Source organism: Diospyros lotus, chromosome 11, assembly GCF_014633365.1.
Source record: "Diospyros lotus cultivar Yz01 chromosome 11, ASM1463336v1, whole genome shotgun sequence".
In the NCBI taxonomy this organism is placed as follows: Eukaryota; Viridiplantae; Streptophyta; class Magnoliopsida; order Ericales; family Ebenaceae; genus Diospyros; species Diospyros lotus.
The window spans coordinates 25742822-25762952 of NC_068348.1; the positions used below are offsets into that span (position 1 = coordinate 25742822).

The 20131-nt window shown below is 34.8% G+C and overlaps 3 protein-coding genes and 1 pseudogene across 7 annotated transcripts in view; 3 read left to right on the forward strand and 1 right to left on the reverse strand.

Moving 5' to 3' along the window:
- LOC127813066 (disease resistance protein RUN1-like) overlaps positions 1 to 20131 on the forward strand; it is a 99715-nt gene that overhangs the window by 6649 nt on the left and 72935 nt on the right. The window lies entirely within an intron of this gene.
- On the reverse strand, positions 1465 to 11136 carry LOC127813071 (phosphoribulokinase, chloroplastic-like; annotated as a pseudogene).
- On the forward strand, positions 4218 to 8630 carry LOC127813072 (disease resistance protein LAZ5-like). 3 transcript variants are annotated; one of them, XM_052353803.1, is made up of 5 exons: positions 4218 to 7193; positions 7638 to 7732; positions 7823 to 7928; positions 8008 to 8204; positions 8308 to 8630. In XM_052353803.1, the coding sequence occupies exons 1-5, from the start codon at positions 7175 to 7177 to the stop codon at positions 8434 to 8436; spliced, it is 546 nt and encodes a 181-aa protein (XP_052209763.1). In that variant the 5' UTR covers positions 4218 to 7174; the 3' UTR covers positions 8437 to 8630. The 3 variants fall into 3 exon arrangements, 2 of the variants coding, with proteins under 2 accessions (XP_052209763.1, XP_052209764.1); XM_052353804.1 differs by lacking the exon at positions 8308 to 8630 and having other exon boundaries at positions 4229 to 7193; positions 8034 to 8090; XR_008026060.1 differs by having other exon boundaries at positions 4232 to 7732; positions 8034 to 8204; positions 8418 to 8630.
- The window catches only part of LOC127813073 (disease resistance protein RPV1-like), a 95124-nt gene continuing 93415 nt past the window's right edge, over positions 18423 to 20131 (forward strand). For 2 of the 3 annotated variants that reach the window (XM_052353806.1, XM_052353807.1), the window contains exon 1: positions 18423 to 19178. In XM_052353806.1, the coding sequence (XP_052209766.1) occupies positions 18631 to 19122 (492 nt within the window). In that variant the 5' untranslated portion in view covers positions 18423 to 18630 and the 3' untranslated portion in view covers positions 19123 to 19178. Of the gene's footprint in view, positions 19179 to 19889; positions 20036 to 20131 lie in introns of those variants that run through there. The other variant, XM_052353805.1, reaches the window with a different exon arrangement.

Consider the following 20131-nt stretch of genomic DNA (forward strand, 5'->3'; position numbering starts at 1 on the left):
CAGATACTTCACTATTCCTCTTTTGGATCTATCACACTAGTGCGGGCCAACGAATCTTGGTCGACCAATTCCGAACGTTGACACCAATAAAGAGACAGCTTGTCTGTACATGTTCTGTTCCTATTCATCTCTTTTCGGCACTGGGCAGGGACAATGACACTCCAACAATTGCACATTGTTGTTGCTGCTGCCTGCTGGGAAAAAATGAAAATGAGACTAGAGACTCAATTGTCGCCGCCACTGTCTCGTCGACCACTGACTACCTCTGCATATTTCCTTTCCGCCGTTGCACACCCCTCATTCTAGTGTGTTTTTTGTTATGGTAAAGCTTGTTAATCGAATTTACAAACCAAGCTCGATTCATGTTAATTGAGCTTGAGCTCAAGCTCGAGCCTGAGCTCAGGTTTGTCAAACCGAGCTACAAACAATTCTATTTATAAGAAATTTTATATGTTGTAAAAGTAGGGTAGTAAATGAGCCAAGTCGCTTGAGAGCTACTTGGGACTTGATTCGATAAAAGTTCGTTTGAATTCATTTTTCAAAGCTTGTTTAATAATTGAGTCAAGTCTGAGCTATGCAAAGTTCGGCTCGATAAGGTTCGTGAGCTGCTCGCTTATAGGTTCGTGAGTTAATTCGTATAAAAATTTATGAATAATTTAATATATATTTTGAATTTTTCATATATTTATTTAGAATATTTACAAAATCATATATTTTAAGTATTTTTATTGAAAAATATGTATAGAAAAGTTATAATACTTCATGAATTTATATAATTATATACTAAATATTGAAATTCTTAAATAAATTTATCATTAATTTAATTTATTAAATAAAATTGAAACTCAATAACATTCGTGAGCTTAATGTGAGCCACAAGATACTCAACTCGATTACAAATGAACATGCTCATTTATAAATGAGCCAAGCCTGAGTTTTTCAAATCTCGGCTCAGCTTAACTCGATTACAACCCTATGTAAAAGGATATAATAAATTGAACACCCATAAGAAGCGGTTAAAATACAAGAATTACACTTCATTCTTTATAAATTACATTAATTCTTTGGAATGATTAAAAATTATGTCAAACTATCCCTGCTTTTTATACTAATTACCTTTACTGTTCAAAAATATATACATAATTCTTACCTCTAAAATTAGAATTTCATTATATGGAGTACACTTAAAATTTTATTAAATTACACTAACTTCTTAATAAATATTTGATCAAGGGTCATTTGTAATATAAATTTTAAAATATAAAGAGTACGACTTATAGTTTAGTGAAATTTCAAAATAAACCTTAAATTGAGAATTCAAATTTTCAAATCCATTTCTCCTTTGCTTTATGTATACTACAAATCTTCCCCAAGTTCCAATGTTACAATATCTTCACAAGAATAAATACAAGTTGAGTGTAATCTCAAGGAGAAAGAGAAGAAATCTGAAGGGGAAGTGAAATTCTAGGCGTTGGTGGCTTGTAATGGAGCTGCAGCCGCCTTGCCGCGGGCGATGATCTGCTCGTAGATATAACTGATCTTCAATTCGATAATGGTTTGGAAGAGACCAGTTCCATTGTTACTGCCGGGAAAATCTGAATGTTTCAACATTTGTTGGGTAACTTCACCGTAGAATTTGGTGGAAATGTTGTTCAGATGGCTTTCTATGTATATCAGCTCTTCCAATCTATCAAACTGGCCATCCATCTCCAAAACACACACCTGAAAGACACAAAATCCAACAATTCGGATCAAAAACTGTGAAGATTGATCCACAGACCCTGATGATCATACATAGTTTCCCCTATTTTGTTGTGCTTCTTCGGGTAGTGGTGTACCGACCTCATGGCCGAAATATGTCTCAGGGCCGTAGAAGAACTTGATGCCCGGGTAGGAGCATGTCAGCTTCCTTCCGCAGGGTACGCAGGTGATGGTGGACCGTGGAGCCTTCGTTGAAGAGGTAAACCGGGCTGAAAAGCTTCATCCCTTCTTTCATTATCAGCCTTACTCTCAAGAACTTGCCCTGATCATCGTCGGGGATGAGTCGAGTAGGCAGCACTTTGATCACTGCATCCGCGTATTGCTTCTGCGGATCTGCATCAGTAAGGCCCGTTTGATTTTGTTGTTGGCTCATTTCCAAATTCAGTTTTAGATTTTTGGGTCCAGTTTGCATTTTCAGTTCCTTTCGCTAAACTACTGATGCTAAATTTGGACTAAATAATATAATCAAGACTTCTCTAATAGTTAACAACTCATGCAAGAGTGGGTCGTGGCAGTTATTGCCCAATCTATTGCCATTCCTCCTTGATAAACTGTGACCTAATAATACTGATAGGTTGGTTGGTCTGGTCAGTTCTTGCCACTCTATATATTCTGGCTATATATGCTTTAATAACTAAACCTTTCAAGAGGGAAACCGAATCCAACAAATAAGGATTACTTCTTAACTTAATCAATTGAGCCAATGGCGGAGAAGAATTAGTACGTAATTAATGAACTACCAATGTAAGTATCAAAATCTGTCCTGCGAGCTTCGATGCTGGCTTTGATGCTTTCGAGACTGTGTCCTCGCTCTGCCACGTCCCTCTGTACGTAGATCGCAGAAAAGGGAGGAATTAAATCATAATTATATTTCTAGCAAAGGGATACTACTCCTAGAACTGGTGGATTAATTAGCTGAGCATTATTCAGTATTCACCTGAATTTTTCACGAGAATTTAACCTCATTGCTGATGTCCAAATAGATACTGAAGTCCAAGAGGTCACTCACACGTTTATCATACCTACATATTCGACAAAATCAAGGTGATCATCACATCAAAACCAACATAGATTCTAAAGGAAAAAGCTATGAATAATTAATGTTAATTCTACAATTCAATTAAGCTACAATCGGATTTATATTTAGGCCAATCCATGGATTAATTGCTGGATCATCAGATCCCCCGGAGAATTCCCAGTTCCTTTACAGGCTTCATTTGAGCAGAAGATTAAAGAATTTAAGAACAAATTTTAGTGATGGGATAAGAAAAGGAAGATCAATACCTTAAGAATGAAAGGAAGAAAGCAAAATATCTAGGATAATTTTTTTATTTTGCTTATAATTGAAGATGAGACCTTTATAGGATAATTTTTCAAAAATAGAGCTTACCTTAGAGAGAGCTGTAGGATAATATAAATAGAGATAACCGACGAATCGACCAAGGGATTTGCAAGGAAATGAATACCATCGCCATGGAAAGAGGGGTCGGGCTGGGAAAGGAAACGAAGACTCATGGAGATCGGCCATCAAAGTAAACAACCGGGCGAACAAAGAGAGGGAGAGAATCGATCATCAATAAGGACAATAGAAAACAAGAAAGGCCCTTTTATATGACAGTGTTAGGGCAAGGCAAGAGAGTGGGCTTGGGCTAAATAGGCTTCCTCAAGACTCGAGTAAATGGGTCTAGCCTATTTCTTCTTCAAAGGCTTAACTAAGTGGTTTATGGTCTGACTTCTAAATGGGCTGTCAATGAGAGGTACTTTAATCCCAGATCGAAACATATGAAGATGAACTTGAAATCTCGTCATAGACTTGAGTCTCATTACGAATCATAAAACTAATAATTATTTTATTAGAAAAATAATAATTCGGGGAAGAACTCAATGTGATTTACACTGACAAATCTCAATTGGTGGGTTTACTCATAATTAGTATTAATCTTATTATTTGTTTTATTCTTAAATAGAGATGATTGGAGATTTAAAATTTATGTAACTGACCCATATAATGGGATCGACTTGTGATTGTTGATGATGATTATTTTATTCCATGCAAATGCCCATTATTTTGTTTGATGACCTACACTTATAAAATATATGTATATAATATATTTTGTAAATATAATTTTATAATTAGATAATATATATATATATATATAATAACTGTACTCTTTCTGAAACTTTAGCCAGATATTCCCATCTCGCGTAGCACTTCAGCCAGATATTCCCAACTTAACATTTATTAACTAATTTAACTTTGACTCATTTTACTATTTATTGAGAATTTATTTAACGTTACAGCAGATTTTAGGGAGAGAATTAGCTATCAATTTATGTTTTTTTAATATTCTATTTTAAGTCGGTCAGTGCATCTACTGTAACATTTCGTTACTTCCTAGAATTTACTGTAACTTTTTTTCAAGCGAAATTTTGCCCCGGTTTCCTGGCAGTTCCCATTCAATAATATCGCCCATTGTTTTGCTTTGCTTTATCGCGCGCTCTCTCTCTCTCTCCCCCCTAAATTTCTCTCGTCTTCCCAACGACTTCCATCCACTTCAGAGTTGATTTATCGTTCTGATGATAAATCCAAGAGGTAGACTTTGATTGATCTCCGGTTTTCTCCACCAGATCCACTCTTCTCTGCTCCCCCTGTTCAATGACTACTACTACAAGAGGCAAAGAGCCCGCCTCCTCCTCTTTCGCTTCTCGGAGCAGCGGCAGCTATAACGTGTTCTTGAGCTTCAGAGGCGAGGACACTCGCTGGACCTTCGCCGACCACCTCTACACGGCTCTTAGGAACGCCGGATTTCGCATCTTCAGAGACAATCATAAAATCCAAAGAGGAGAAAGCATGAACGTTGAGCTGCAGAGGGAAATCGAAGAGTCGAGGGTTTCAATTGTTGTCTTGTCCAGAAACTATGCGTCTTCGAGCTGGTGCCTCGATTAGCTTGCGATAATCCTCGGAAGACGACGGAGGAGGGACTCTGGCCACGTGGTTCTGCCGGTGTTCTACGGCGTGGATCCGTCGGAGGTCAGGAAACAAAAGGGAGTTTATGCGGTGGCATTTGCGAGGCATGAAGAGCGATTCAAGTTCGAGGTGGGAGAGGGTGAAGCAGCAGCAGCAGAGTGGAAGGAGAAATTGAAGCGGTGGAGGGAAGCGGTGGAGGAAATTGCTGGTTTAGCAGGAATGCCTTTACCAGATGGAGGTGATAGGTAATTGTTTGCGTCCCACTTCTTTGTCCATAGTTGTGAATGGACTGTAATTTAATTACAATATTAATTAAATATTCTAATGAGCAAAAATGTATCAAAAAAGTAAATTTGACTAATCATAATAGTAAAACTGTTAATTGAAACAATTTGCCATTGTAAAATTTCTATTTTTTTTAAGAAAAAATTAAAATTTAAGATCAATATCATTAAAATTGTAATATTACAATATCATGAGTATAATTTTGGTAGTTTTTATATTGTAATATTATCAAATTAGTTAGATCATAATAATTATAATATAGCAATATAGAATTATATTACCAGCAATATCATAAATGGGGAATTAATTAGATCATAACTATAATATAGCTAATTTGTTTCACAGTTACAGGATACCCTATGGACACTGCTTGTGATGCAATCTCTTTACAAGAAGACATATTCTATTAGAAATAGAGTCCATTAACTTTCTGAAAGATAATAGATTCAAGTTGCTTGGGTGGGGGGAGAGATTGGTAGACTAGAGGAACTTCATGTGTGAAAACGTTTCTTATTTTTGAAAAATGAAATTTCTTGTCATTAAATAGAGTGCTTTTGCCATCTGATTTCTTTGATTTATTTTATTTTTCCATTGTTCTTTTCATATTTTTGGCTTCATCCTAATGGTATTAATTTTAAGTTCAAACGGATGCAGTTTTTCCGTGGACCATGATAATTTTCATAATATATTAGTTTTTTGCAGAGAAAATTTTAATTTATTTAAGTTGTCAAATTCTTAGTGATTGATGAGCTATTACTTTCTGCATGGATTGCAAACGAGTCAAAGTTTATCCAAAAAATTATCAAAGTGGTTGAAGACAAGCTAAGCCGGCCAAGAGTCTTGAATGTTGCCACTTACCCTATTGGACTAGATTCCCGTGCCAAAAGCATTAATTTGTGGTTACAAGATGGACGGGTTGATGTTAGACTTATTGCCATTTGTGTGATGGGTGGAATTGGCTAGACAACCATTGCTAAATTTGTGTACAACTCAAACGTCTCAAATTTTGAACGCAACAACTTCCTTGCAAATATAAGAGAAATTTCTAGACTACAAAATGGTTTAACTCTTTTACAAGGCAACTTCTTTCAGATATTTTGAGCAGAAGAGAGGAAGAAATACGCAATGTTGATGTGGGGATTGTTAAGATTAAAGAAGCTATTGGTTCTAAAAGAGTTCTTATAGTTCTTGATGATGTGGACAAACAAGAACTGTTGGCATGTGATACCCAACAAGTCCAAGGCGATGATGGTAAGATCGGGTAAGTATAAAACTATCATAGTCTTTAGCTCGGGATTGATAGATTTAAAGGTCCAAACCCACTTATAGGAAGCCCGATAAGAAGATGGCTCAAGTAAGTAGTTGCTCAAAACAAGAACCAAGCCTAACTCATTTTGGTCCCAGCCCATTTTGCTAATTGCCCTATATGACACCCATTAGAAAACCCATTATTCTCCTTATATATGTCTAGCCTATTAGCCCATCACCCATCTCTTTAAGCCCATTACTTATGTGATCTAGCCTATTTGAAGTTGCTGGAGGCTCGAGACTTGGTCATTGCCATTCAAACCCAGGTTTGTTTCTCCCCCTTTTTCCTCACCCTCATCTCATCTCTTATAGATACCTAGGGAGCCTCATCTTTGTGAGATGCTTCGATGGTTATCTACATATATTGTGTTTGTAGGGGTGGTTTTTTGAACGGGCGAGAAGAGAGAGAGAGAGAGAGAGCCGAAGAGGAGAAGAGCGCTTGTGGCTGTTGGTATTCATTCGGGTTGGGGTTATTTTCTTCCGATTTGGGCAGATTTTGGGTTCGATTTGAGGCTGGTTTTGGGTTTTCCTTGGGACCAATTCTTGGCTTGACCTTAGTTGGTTTTGGACCGATCGATCTGAGCCTTGAAGCTCCACCTTCATCTCCTACATTGCCGGCAATTCGTGGAAGCACAACAGGGAGTATTTTTTGCTTTGATTTTTTGGTTTGTTGTTTTGATTTAACTCACTGTTTTAGTGTGTTTTTCTTCGATCTAACTTGTGGGTTTGTGGATTTTGCAAGGTATTTTCACAAAAACAATTAGACGCAGTCCTTGGAATGAAGGATTGGCTTTCTCGAGGTAGTAAATTGATCATAACTACTAGAGATGAGCAATTACAAAGAGCTCATGAATGTTGGAAGGTACACAAGGTAAAGGAGTTGGATCGTGACAAATCCCTAGAGCTTTTCAGTTTGTATGCCTTTGGACAAAGCCATCATAGTGATGGTTATTTGGTAGACTCAGAAAGGGCAGTAGATTATTGCAGAGGGCTTCCATTAGCTGTTAAAATTTTGGGTTCTTCCCTATCTGGTAGAAGGTTAGATGTGTGGGAAAGTCAACTACAAAAATTGAAGGCGATTCCTAACAATTAAATCCTTGAAAAACTCAAACTAAGTTACGACTCATTACAAGATGACTATGACAAAGATTTATTCCTTGATATTGCTTGCTTCTTTGTTGGAGGGGACAAAGACACCACAATTACTATCCTAGAAGGATGTGGTCATTTCGCATTGGTTGGGATTCAAAATCTTATTGACAGAAATATGTTAACCATTGAAGCTAACAAGCTGGTGATGCATCAATTGATTCAGGAAATAGGAAGGGGCAAAAATCACCCGAAGAGTTAGGAGAACGCAGCAGGCTCTGGAATCACAAGGATTCCTTTAGTATCTTGAACGGAAAAATTGTATGAATTAACTATACTTATTTATTTTGCACATGTTTGTGAAAAGATGCTATTTATTTATCAATGCTCTCCTCTCCCCTTCTTTGTCAGGGCACAAGAAAAATCAGAGTCCTCGTTCTTGACATGCATTTCTTGAAGGAAGATGAGTCTGAGTGGAACAGGTTTTGGCCAACAGCTGCTCTAAAAAGCAGAAGAGGTATCCCTTTAGTATCTTCTCTGGTTTGGCATTACTACAAAAAATTCAAATGTAGCTTTGGAAAGTGATGCATTTTCAGGGATGTCCAATCTACAACTTCTACAGATTAGTCATGTACAATTATGTGGAGACTATAAAAGTTTCCCCAAAGGATTGAGGTGGTTGCATTGGTCTCATTTCCCTTTACAAAGGATACCCAATGATTTTTCTTTGGACAAGCTGGTTGCTCTTGGAATGCCTTATAGTTGCTTGAAAAAAGTTTTGAATGGAACCAAGGTTTGTTTCCTATTTCCTTTTCTTTTTATTTCTTTTATCAATTTGTAATTTCATTAGATTTTAATCAAATTATTAACATTTGTTCTCTCTCGTTGTTTTACAGTGCCTCGTATTTTTGAAAATTCTTAATCTAAGTCATTTTCATTATCTTTTTGAGACTCCTGATTTCTCAAGTTGTCAAATCTCGAGACTTATACTTAAAAATTGTACTAGGTTGGCTAAGGTTAATTAATCGATTGGATGCCTAGAAAGACTTGTTTTCTTGAACTTGAGCAATTGTCAAAGCTTGAGGGAGCTTCCACAAACCATTTGTCGGCTAAAATCTCTGGCAACACTTGACCTTAGCGGTTGCTTAAATCTTGGAAAATTTTCAGCAGAGCAGGGTAATATGAATTCTTTGGCCGTGCTTCTAGCAGATGGAACTGCAATAAATCAATTATTCTCTATCACTCAGGAGGTGAAAGCATGGCTTTTGTCTGCATGGCCTTGGCCACTAAATCCAAGAAGTTGGCCGGACTTTTCAAGGGTCACTTTTCCACCGTCTTTGGTACGTTTAAGTCTTCCAAATTGCATTCTGTCTGATAACAATTTCCCTAGGGATGTTATCAAACTATCCTCCCAAGGCTTTTGACACTTCACGGGCTGCCTCAAAGAATAGAACTGTTGCACGTTGATGGCTGTGAATTGTTGGAAAAAATAAGCTTTGACTCAGTAGATTTAAATGGAAAAAGCTTATTTTATTATTCTTGCCCGAGGCTAGTTGAGATTTCCGGCTTATTTAAGGTATTAGAAAGTGTTGATTCGGAGCTAATTAACAATTTGGGCTTATGTGATTTCGAAGACGGAAAAAATTCATATATAGAGTTTTCATCAATCTTTGCATCGCATAAAACGTGGATGTCTCCTCCCATAGTGCGCCCTCTCTCTCTCTCTCTCGCGGGGCTGTATATTATTGTTTAACTTGTGTTGTTTTTTTGTATATAGATTACACCACCACGAGCCTTGTACATTTTGTATTTATATGCATGGAAGCAAGATGCCTATCAGATTCAATCTTAAGAATGTAGGACCCTCAATATCTTTTATCGTGCCTTCCGATGCTGATTCCAGAACAAAAGATTTGTTTGTATGTTCTGTTTATGCACGTCCGAACCCCGCGACTTCCCAATGCTTCAGCTGATTATGTTGGGACGGGAAGCTGGCCCTTGCACCCAATTATCAGTAATGCAACCAAGGATTTGAAATGGAGCTATTGCGGTGGTCGCATCTATTATTCGTACTTCATCAGCATGGATGGTGTAAATATGATGTGAATCCCATTTCACTCTCTACGTCGACGTCGTGGTGGTTGCCTCCATCATTCATACCCCACCAGCATGGGTGTTGTAAATATGCTTCTGCGGATCTGCATTAGTAAGGCCCATTTCCAAACTCAGTTTTAGATTTTTGGGTCCAGTTTGAATTTTCAGTTCCGTTTGATTTTGTTGCCACTTTATATATTCTGGCTATATATGTTTTAATAACTAAACCTTTCAAGAGGGAAACCGAATCCAACAAATAAGGATTACTTCTTAACTTAATCAATTGAGCGAATTGCTGAGAAGAATTAGTACTTAATTAATGAATTACCAATGTAAGTATCAAAATCTGTCGTGCGGGCTTCGATGCTTTTGAGACTCTGTCCTCGCTCTGCCATGTCTCTCTGTAGATCACAGAAAAGGAAGGAATTAAACCATAATTCTGTATCTACCAAAGGGATCCTAGAACTGGATTAATTAGCTGATCATTATTCAGCATTCACCTGAATTTTCCATGCGAAATTAACCTCATTGCTGATGTCCAAATAGATACTGAAGTTCAAGAGATCTCTTACACGTTTATCATACCTACATATTCGACAAAATCAAGGTGATCATCACATCCAAACCACAACATATATAGATACTAAAGGAAAAAGCTATCAATAATTAACGTTAATTCTACAACTCAATTAAGCTACAATCGGATTTATATTTAGGCCAATCCTTGCTGGATCAGATGCCCTGGAGAATTCCCAGTTCCTTTACAGGCTTCATTTTAGCAGAAGAATAAAAAATTTAAGAACAAATTATAGTGATGGGATAAGAAAAGGGAGATCAATACCTCAAGAATGAAAGGAAGAAAGCAAAGTATCTGGGACAATTTTTTTATGTTTCTTTAGTTGAAGATGAGGCTCTTAAAGAACAAAGCAAACTGGCCAAGACAGAAAAAACTAGGACAATTAAATAAAAAGATATTGCTATACAAACATAAATTAATTTTTGTGGAAAAAACCCATTTGAAATTATGCACCTGCCTTGTCCCGCTACGTGAGCCTCTAACATTAATATTATTTTGTCAATAATTTGTATTTATGATTATATGTTTACGCATGTTTGGACATATAAAAAGTTTCATGAAAGTAATTACTGACCGATGAACATGAAAGTAACTAGTGATTAATAAACATGCTAGACTGCTACAATTAGTTTGGTTTTATACAAAAAAAAATGCAAAAATATTATTTTCTAAAAAGGAGTTCACATAACATATAGTGAATGCTACATTGCCGCATATAGAATATGAGTTGTGACCTGTTAATAAAAACAGGAATATTCAATGAAAAACAGTAGAAAGAAAGCAATTTTAAAATTGTGAACGAGAAGATGAAACTTTTTTTTTAAATTGATGAAGATTTGTGCCTGACTTTTCATTTTAGAAAAGTACATAAAAAATTAAAGAAGCTTGATCCCAATAGTAGAAGAGATCACTATACCCTGAGAGATAGAGTAACTGGGACAAGTTGAAACTTATATTTTGACATGAATGCATAAATGAAAGAAAACTCACATTGGGTGCAGGCCTTCAATGACAAGGATCCTCGAGGCTTGATAATCTCTGTAGGATCCAACATAATCAAATAAAAAAAAAAAAAATTACCTATGCATTGCCATTGCATGAAGATGTTGAGAGTAGAATCTAAGAATACAAAGGCAAAGGCGTCCTCATTGAGGGTACATACATTGTATTATCCATGGCATTGTTTTTACTGATATGACCATGTCTTCCTTTAAGATTTAGTCTCTGTTCTAAATTCTGATCAAGGCTACAAAATTTAATGTGAATGCCAGTAGATATAGGACATGGGAAGAGGAATGTGGGCATTTCGTATGCTGTTTAAATTGGAGACTGAATGTATTTGGGAAGATGAAAATGAAATTCGTCCACGCAAACCATAAGACGAAGTTTATTATTAAATTATTAACTATAATCTCTTTTAAAAATTTAATATTTTTTATATTAAGAAAAATTATATGTAGTTTCTTTGAGGCTTGAAATAATTACAAAAAATATTCATAAAGTTTAAGAAAGTGTATTGAATACTCTTGAAATTTAATACTATATTGTAATTTTTCGTTATTATTTTTAGTTAATCTCAGTTAAACCTCTAGGGGCATAGCCAAGTGATAAAGGAGGGGGTTGTAAAGATGCAGTCATGCTAAAGGCTATTAACGTGGGATCGATTTATGGGGGAAGCAATTCCTTTTGTGGGTGGTCATTGGTAAGTATTAGTAGACGCAGCCTCAAACCCTGATTACTTGGGGATATCCCTCGATTTACCTCTCTCATGATGACCCAATGGCGGATTCGACAAGGGGCACAAGTGATGACGTGTAATTTAAAAAAAAAAAATTTCAATTAAAATATTTATAAATAACTAAAATGCCTTTATATTTAAAAGGCATCCCTATTTCCACCATACTTTAGTGATATTAAATGATCTTTGTTTTTTTTAGTGTGTATTGTCTTTTTCCTTTTCTCTCTATGTGTGAACTACCTTTGTACAATTGCCACTTATTGAACCCCTTATTTGCAAATGTTGCTCTTATTTAGCATGAGCCAACTCTTTCTTCTTCTTGTTCTTCTTCATTTCTCCTTCTCATTTTCTGTCTTGATTGAACCCTTTTCTATCTTTAGAACCTTTTATTTGGAACCCAAATGAAAGGGAAAGGGGATTGAATGGTTTGATTCAAACTCTCTCATCTCAATTTAAATCGAAATAAAGTATTTTTCTATTTTTCTCTTTTTTTATTGCATATCAACGAGAAAGATGGGATTTGCGTTCATCGTAAATTTAAATCGAAATAAATTTGCTTTATGAAAAGTAGGTTTTGCAATGAATCCAATTGGGGTTTATATTCTATCACCTTTCTTTCTCTTTCTAATGATGATCTTTGACAATTATTAATTTATTTTATTTTATTTTTATTAAAATTAGAAAAAAAAAGAAAGAGAATAAAGTGTAAAATAATTTTTTTTATTTTGTTTAATAACAATAAAGATTATTACTATTTTCCAAACATGAAGGGTTATTCTTAGAACTTCGCCAAACTTTAAAGGTGCTTTTTAAAATTGACCCCTTGGATCGTCTAGGCCAATCCCGACCCTTCTCTCAATCCCGATCTCTGCCCTTCCCTCAAGTCCAATCTCGACCTAATTTGATTTTCCCTTTGACCCAACCTTGACCCAATGCTAGTCTGCCACGGCATCATTACAAGTTTCACTGGATATTCACACAGTCGTCTCAGATTCCATCCTCATTAATGGCGAATCTCATCCACATTAATGAGAGTTTCGTCGCCATCATGCTACCGCCTAAGAGTCTCCACCGGCACTGCATAGCCAATCCTATCATCTGCAAACGCACGTCTCATGCATACAGGAGTACTTCTTCTCCTTCTATATCAATCAACTTTCTTCAGAGTCAATGTATGTTCTCATATCTAATTTACTGATACACTACCTCATTTTACTCTCTCACTCACTCAACCGTCGGAGTGCTTGCATGTGCCAGCCGTCTCCCGAACGGATTTATTGCTGGAGCCAACGACCCACCTCTGATCGTCCACCTTTGGTCAAGAAGGAACACCCCTTATTATCGATTTTAATCTAAATATGAATAAATAAACAACTTATGTTTGTTTTCGATGTCTATTTTAAAATTTTTATATTTGATTTTTCATTTCAAAGAAAAGTTAAAAATTGAGCATGTCATTTGATTTTCATTGTCAGCTATAAAAAAGATGTGAGCAAACACATAGAACCTCACTTGATTTTGTCAGTTGGATGCACAATAGGTAATATAATTATTTCTAATATAATATCTTAGTCATTATATATATATATTTTATTTTTATTAAAAATAAAAATATTCAATGACTATTTATATTCGATTATAGCATTTAGTTTTGATGTACTGTCAATGTAAACAAAATAATTTTAAAATCCTGCCAATTTTCACATATACCCTTAGATTAATTCTTTTTTCTACTTAGTTTTGTGTGTAAACGATTAGTTCGGTTATCGAATTAATCGAAATTCACTAATTAATTAAATCAAATTGAAGAATAAAATCAAAGCGATTTGACTGATTAACCCAAAAAATTGAATTAATCGATAATCGAAAAAATTAAACACAAACCGTATAAACCGAATCAAAGCGATTAAACCAAAAAAATACAAAAAAAAAAAAAAAAAACGAAGAAAACTAAAGTAATTGATAAAAACACACAAAATTAAAGAAAATGACATTATTTTATAAACATCAAAACAACATTATTTTAAAATTCGATTAGTTCGATTAATTCAATTCTTCTAACCAAAAAATAGAATCGAAAATTGAACTTTTGAGAAAATTAATCGAATTAAACTGATGTAAGAAAAAAACTAAACCAAACAGATAAGTTCAGTTATTTCAGTTCGATTAATTCAAGTAAAGCGAACTTTTTCTCTCTCCTACCTGCAAATTAAGGCTTCGTTTGTTCAATATAACGTATTTCACATTGGAAATTTATTTTTATATAGAATATTTCGTATACATGCTATCTCTTTTGGTTTTTCACCATACTAATGTTAATAAATACTTAATTATTTTCGTAATTGAAAACATATTTAATTAGATAGATAGATGCTTTCCAAAATCCATGACTAAGAGCAATAAGAATAAAATTTAAAATTTAAAATTCAAATTCAGAATTTAATTTTTCAAATTCATTTCTTGTTGTCCTTCTATAGATTACATTTTTTTTGTTTATAAGGTATAGGTTAATACACAGAGCAAAAATTTGACTTCCTACCTTTAAAGTCTAATATAAATACATTATTACTTAATTTTCAAAAAGGGCAAATAGCAAAAGAAACTCAAATCTTTTAGTGAATTCGTTAATTTGTCCAAATGTTTTAATTTTGTCAATTATATCTCAATTGGTTCAATTGAATGTAATTTTATCCAACACTTGAAATTAATTTGAGAAATATGTGTCATTGCTCAGGTGGTACATCACCTATCATAAAAAATATAAGTGAGACCTACATGTACATATATGAAAAAAATATAAGAAACTAAAATTATATATGTGAATTCCACTCACATGTATATATGTGAATTCCACTAATATATATATATATATATTTAATAACAGGTGACGTGCCATGTCAACAATTACTCATGCCTCCCAAATTAATTTTAGGTATTGAATAAAATTGTATTCCATTGAGTCAATTGGAACACAATTGACAAAATTAAAATCTTTAGACAAATTTTTAAATTCGCAAAAAAAATTAAATTTTTTTTGCTATCTTCTCTTATGAAAATTATTTTATGCTAAGTTATTTTATGAAATAGAGAAAGACAAATTAAAAATAAAATATAAGAAAGACAAGTCAATCCCGCCCCTCTCTCCAAAAAGACAAGACTCAAAATGTTTTCAAAAATAGAAGTTGAATGTGTGTGTGTGATGTTTTGGAGGCATTCCACTTTAGCAAACCATAGAGACCTACCCCCAATACCATGTTCCAAGAAATGTGGTGTACGTACCATGCCCCCATACTGCATTCTACAAACCAAACAATTATGGTATATACTTATTTCTTTTATAGTTATTGACTAAGTCATAGTCAGGGTTGTACTTCATCTCTTGGATAATTCTAGAAGTTAACTCTTAGTTTTAAATTTTAATTTATCTCAGTAGTAAACTTAATTGCATTATTTTGTGGATCAGGTTTTTTTTAGTTTTAGTTGTTATAAGGGGTGATATTGAGTTGCAGTGGAGGGGTTGTTAATGTAAGTTTGTTAATGTAAATAAGGCATTCTAATACTCTTGGATTACTAGATTAGTTTGTAGGCATGTATACTGCAAATCACACATCTTAAAATGCATCTAGTTATTAATGCAATCATTGCAATTAACCTTATTGGTGTGCTAATCTACAAAATTACTTGCAAATTTATTTATGCTTATGGTTTTATTAGTACTATGGATGGATCAAGGTTATTCTTCTTTGAATTTTTCCTTTCCTCTTTGCACAATGTTTGAAATTCAATTATTATAAGTATAATTTCACATTTTATCTTGAGAAAAACTAAGATAAAATGGATTTAAACAATAAATAACTATTCTTAAATAGTGACACAGTTTTGAGTTAAGGGGCAATATGAAACCTTTGTTTTCCTTCCATTCGATAGTTATAACAATAGAGATTAGATGAGTAGGTTCTAGTTCATGCATACAATCTATTTGTTCAAAAGTTGAGTCATAGTTAAATGAAAATTTCTATTTTCTTTATAAAATAGAAAATAAAAAAACAAAAATCATGATTTCTAGTCTCTGCCTTAGTAACATCTTTGGCTTTTCTATCCTCTTTTTTTTAGGGTATGGCTTCCTTTGATTTCATTTGGAGTGTAGCTCTCTTCATTATATTATGTTTACTCAAGCACGCTGTAGGAATTCTTTTGACAACTTTTTATGCAGTACCTCCACATTATGTTAACTATTTGTGCTTATTTCAATTTTAGAAATCAACCAGATCTTAGTACACTAGTGCTCATTCAACCAGATGAAAACTTCATAGGGAAAATATATCCATAAGAAGTTTCCAATCCTACTTTGGTCACTTGGGGATATCTCATGGAGTAATAGACCGAGCCAAGAAAGATTTATGAAAATTCCCAAAGCACCCACCCACCACATGTGACTTGGGTGCAAGCAAAAAAAGTTGAAAAAAAAAAAATGGTTGAGGGTATCCATGCATGATTGGCAAAACTTTCAAAATATGTAATTTTGCACAGTTGGCCTTGCTAGAGTCCAAGAAAAATTCTTTGGTCAAAAATCTAAAATGACCTAAAAGCGGGATTTTAAAGTTTTGGCTTCAATCCCAATCAATTTGATAAAGCCAGATAGTTGGAGATTAGAATTGGGTTAAAGCTGTTAAAAGTGACTGAATGGGCACATAGAGCGAACGTAGCATGAGAACCTAGGAATTATTTGTGTAAAAATCCAAAAATTACCACCAAAGAACTTATGCAACGGTTGGGCAAAAAAAAAAAAAGAATCCCAGCTAAAATTTCTAAGAATATTTTGATGAACCAAAAATGGATGCAAATGTGCTACAAAGGTTCAGTGACCTGAAGGCCCGTGTTGATCCAATAACATAGTGAGGGGTATTTAGGAAAATACTGTACAATCTTATGATGGTCTTCTTGGCATGCAGGCCAAGGCCTAATGGATGTTGGGTGGGACATTGGGGGACCTAGACATTTAAAAGGCATCCTTGCCTGAGGATCCTAATTTCATGGGAAATGAGCAGGAGCCTATGCCCCAGCCTGATCTATGCACATAGATAGGTTTATCTTACACTTGGGATTTCTATTCCCAAGTAAAGAAGCTAGGATGCATGCAGGAATGGATTTTTGGCCTTATGGTTTTTGCACTCAATGAGATCCAGGGGCTAGGTTATAATGAATTATAAAATGAACCTCAAGTTGGGGTTCTAATACTGGAATATGGTAAACGTTTTTGAATACATTATTCAACTATTTCTCTCAGCAGGATTATCATATTTCCAACTCTGAAGTTGTATGTACGCATTCAACCTGCATTTTTGGCATTCATTTGGTGGAGAAATGCTTTTTGGTTGCAGGAGGACAGTAAAATATGGATTAATATAACATCTTAAAACATGTATTCCAAACTCTGGTACTGTTCTTGATTATCTTTTAGGCAATGAAAAATGGAGTTTCCCTTTGCTTTACACAATATTCTATACAGAGTAATGTATTGACATTTCATTTCTGTAACCCAATGGATAGCTATGGCATTTTGGGACTCTAAATGTCCATTTGAAGGATGATATTTTAGCGGAGTGCATTGCATGAAGATGTTCAGGGTTATTTAGGAATATGAAGGCATGCGTCCTTGAGTGTGTTATGCTTTTATTGGAACTACGTACGCTTTTTATGTTTTAATACAAGTCCTGACCTAGGCACAGAAACTTCGATAGAGGCTCTTAAAGGACCTAATATGACATGGGCAGGGGACCATAAGAATTTTATATGCTTTCTAATAACCAAAATGGCATCCATGATTGCAGATTTCCACTTAATCTACACATCCAAATACAATGGAACTCAGGTGTAGTTTGAACCTGTAATTGATGATTACAAAAATAGTACTACTTACAGGAATTGGCAAAGAAATAAATCTATTTGCTGCATTTATGTATATATGTATTGACAATTCCATTTCTCTTTTGCTTTTATTTATCCATTTCAAATTATGCGATATTTTCAAGTAAAAAAGTCAAATTATTGTTATGAAATTCACATGTACATAATAAATCTTGATCAATCTTTGGCCCAACCACCAATGACTTTCAATTCTATAAATTAATTGGAGATTGTATGGTTCAATTTATATAAGATATCCAAATTATCATAAAAAAAATTTGATAAATAATTAGAAGTAGAATTATCGATTCTTTAGCCATTAAATTCAACTCAAGTAGGTTGAGAGGATCCTTTCATTCATACAACATTGCTCCATCCAACCTATCAATTGGCGTAGCACTTCAGCCAGATATTTCCAACTTAACATATATTAACTAATTTAAATTTTACTCATTTTACTATTATTTTTGTTGATGCATGCATTGAGAATTTATTTAACGTTACAGCAGATTTTAGGGAGGGAATTAGCTATCAATTTGTGTTTTTTTAATATTCAATTTTAACTCGGTCAATGCATTTACTGTAACATTGGACTTTTTTTCCAGCGAAATTTTGCCCCGGTTTCCTGGCAGTTTCCCATTCAATAAAATATTGCCCATGATGCTCTTTAGCATTCAATATGTGCTTTTTGACCAATGTTTTGCTTTGCTTTGGTCGCGCTCTCTATCTCTCTCTCTGCCCCCCTAAATTTCTCTCGTCTTCCCAGATGAGTTCCATCTACTTCAGAGTTGACGATGCTCTCTAGTCTCTGCCCGATCGTTCTGATGATGAATCCAAGAGGTAGAATTTGATTGATCTCCAGTTTTCTCCAGCAGATCCATTCTTCTCTGCTCCCTCTGTTCAATGACTACTACTACAAGAGCCAAAGAGCCCGCCTCCTCCTCTTTCGCTTCTCGGACCAGCGGCAGCTATGACGTGTTCTTGAGCTTCAGAGGCGAGGACACTCGCTGGACCTTCGCCGACCACCTGTATACGGCTCTTAGGAACGCCGGATTTCGCACCTTCAGAGACGATGATGAAATCCAAAGAGGAGAAAACATCAACGTTGAGCTGCAAAGGGCAATCGAAGAGTCGAGGGTTTCAATTGTTGTCTTGTCCAGAAACTACGCGTCTTCAACCTGGTGCCTCGATGAGCTTGAGATGATCCTCGGAAGACGACGGAGGAGGGACTCTGGGCACGTGGTTCTGCCGGTGTTCTACGGCGTGGATTCGTCAGAGGTCAGGAAACAAAAGGGAGTTTATGCGGAGGCATTTGCGAGGCATGAAGAGCGATTCAAGTTCGACGTGGGAGAGGGTGAAGCAGCAAAGGGGTGGAAGGAGAAATTGAAGGGGTAGAGGGAAGCGCTAGGGGAAGTTGCTGGTTTAGCAGGAATGCCAGATGGAGTTGATAGGTAACTGTTTGCCTCCCACGTCTTTGTCCATAGTTGTGAATGCACTGTAATTTAATTATAATATTAATTAAATATTCTAAGGAGAAAAAATATATCAAAAAAGTAAATTTGACTAATCATAATGGTAAAAATATTAATTGAAACAATTTGCCATTGTAAAATTTCTAATTTTTTTTTAAATTTTAAAATTTAAGATCAATATCATTAAAATTGTAATATTACAATATCACGAATATAATTTTGGTAGTTTTTATATTGTAATATTATCAAATTAATTAGATCATAATTATAATATAGCAATATAAAATTATATTACCAGCAATATCATAAATGGTGTATTAATTAGATCATAACTATAATTCCCCTACGGACACTGCTTGTGATGCGATCATAGCTAATTATAACTCTATTCTATTAGAAATAGAGTCCATTAACGTTCTAAAAGATAATGGATTCAAGTGTGAAACGTATCTTATTTTTGAAAAATGAAATTCCTTATCATTTAATAGGGTTCTTTTGCCATCTGATTTCTTTAATTTATTTTATTTTTCCATTGTTCTTTTCATATTTTTCCATTGTTCTTTTCATATTTTGGCATCATCTTAATTTTCATAATGTTAGTTTTTCGTAGAGAAAATTTTAATTTATTTAAGTTATCAGATGCTTAGCGATTGATGAGCTATCACTTTCTGTATGGATTGCAAACTATAGGTATGAGTCAAAGCTTATCCAAAAAATTATCAAGGAAGTTGAAGACAAGCTAAGCCGGCCAAGAGTTTTGAATGTTGCCCCTTACCCCATTGGACTACATTCCCGTGCCGAAAGCATTAATTTGTGGTTACAAGATGGAGGGGTTGATGTTAGACTTATTGCCATTTGTGGGATGGGTGGAATTGCCAAGACAACCATTGCTAAATTTGTGTACGAGTCAAACTCCTCAAAATTTGAAGGTA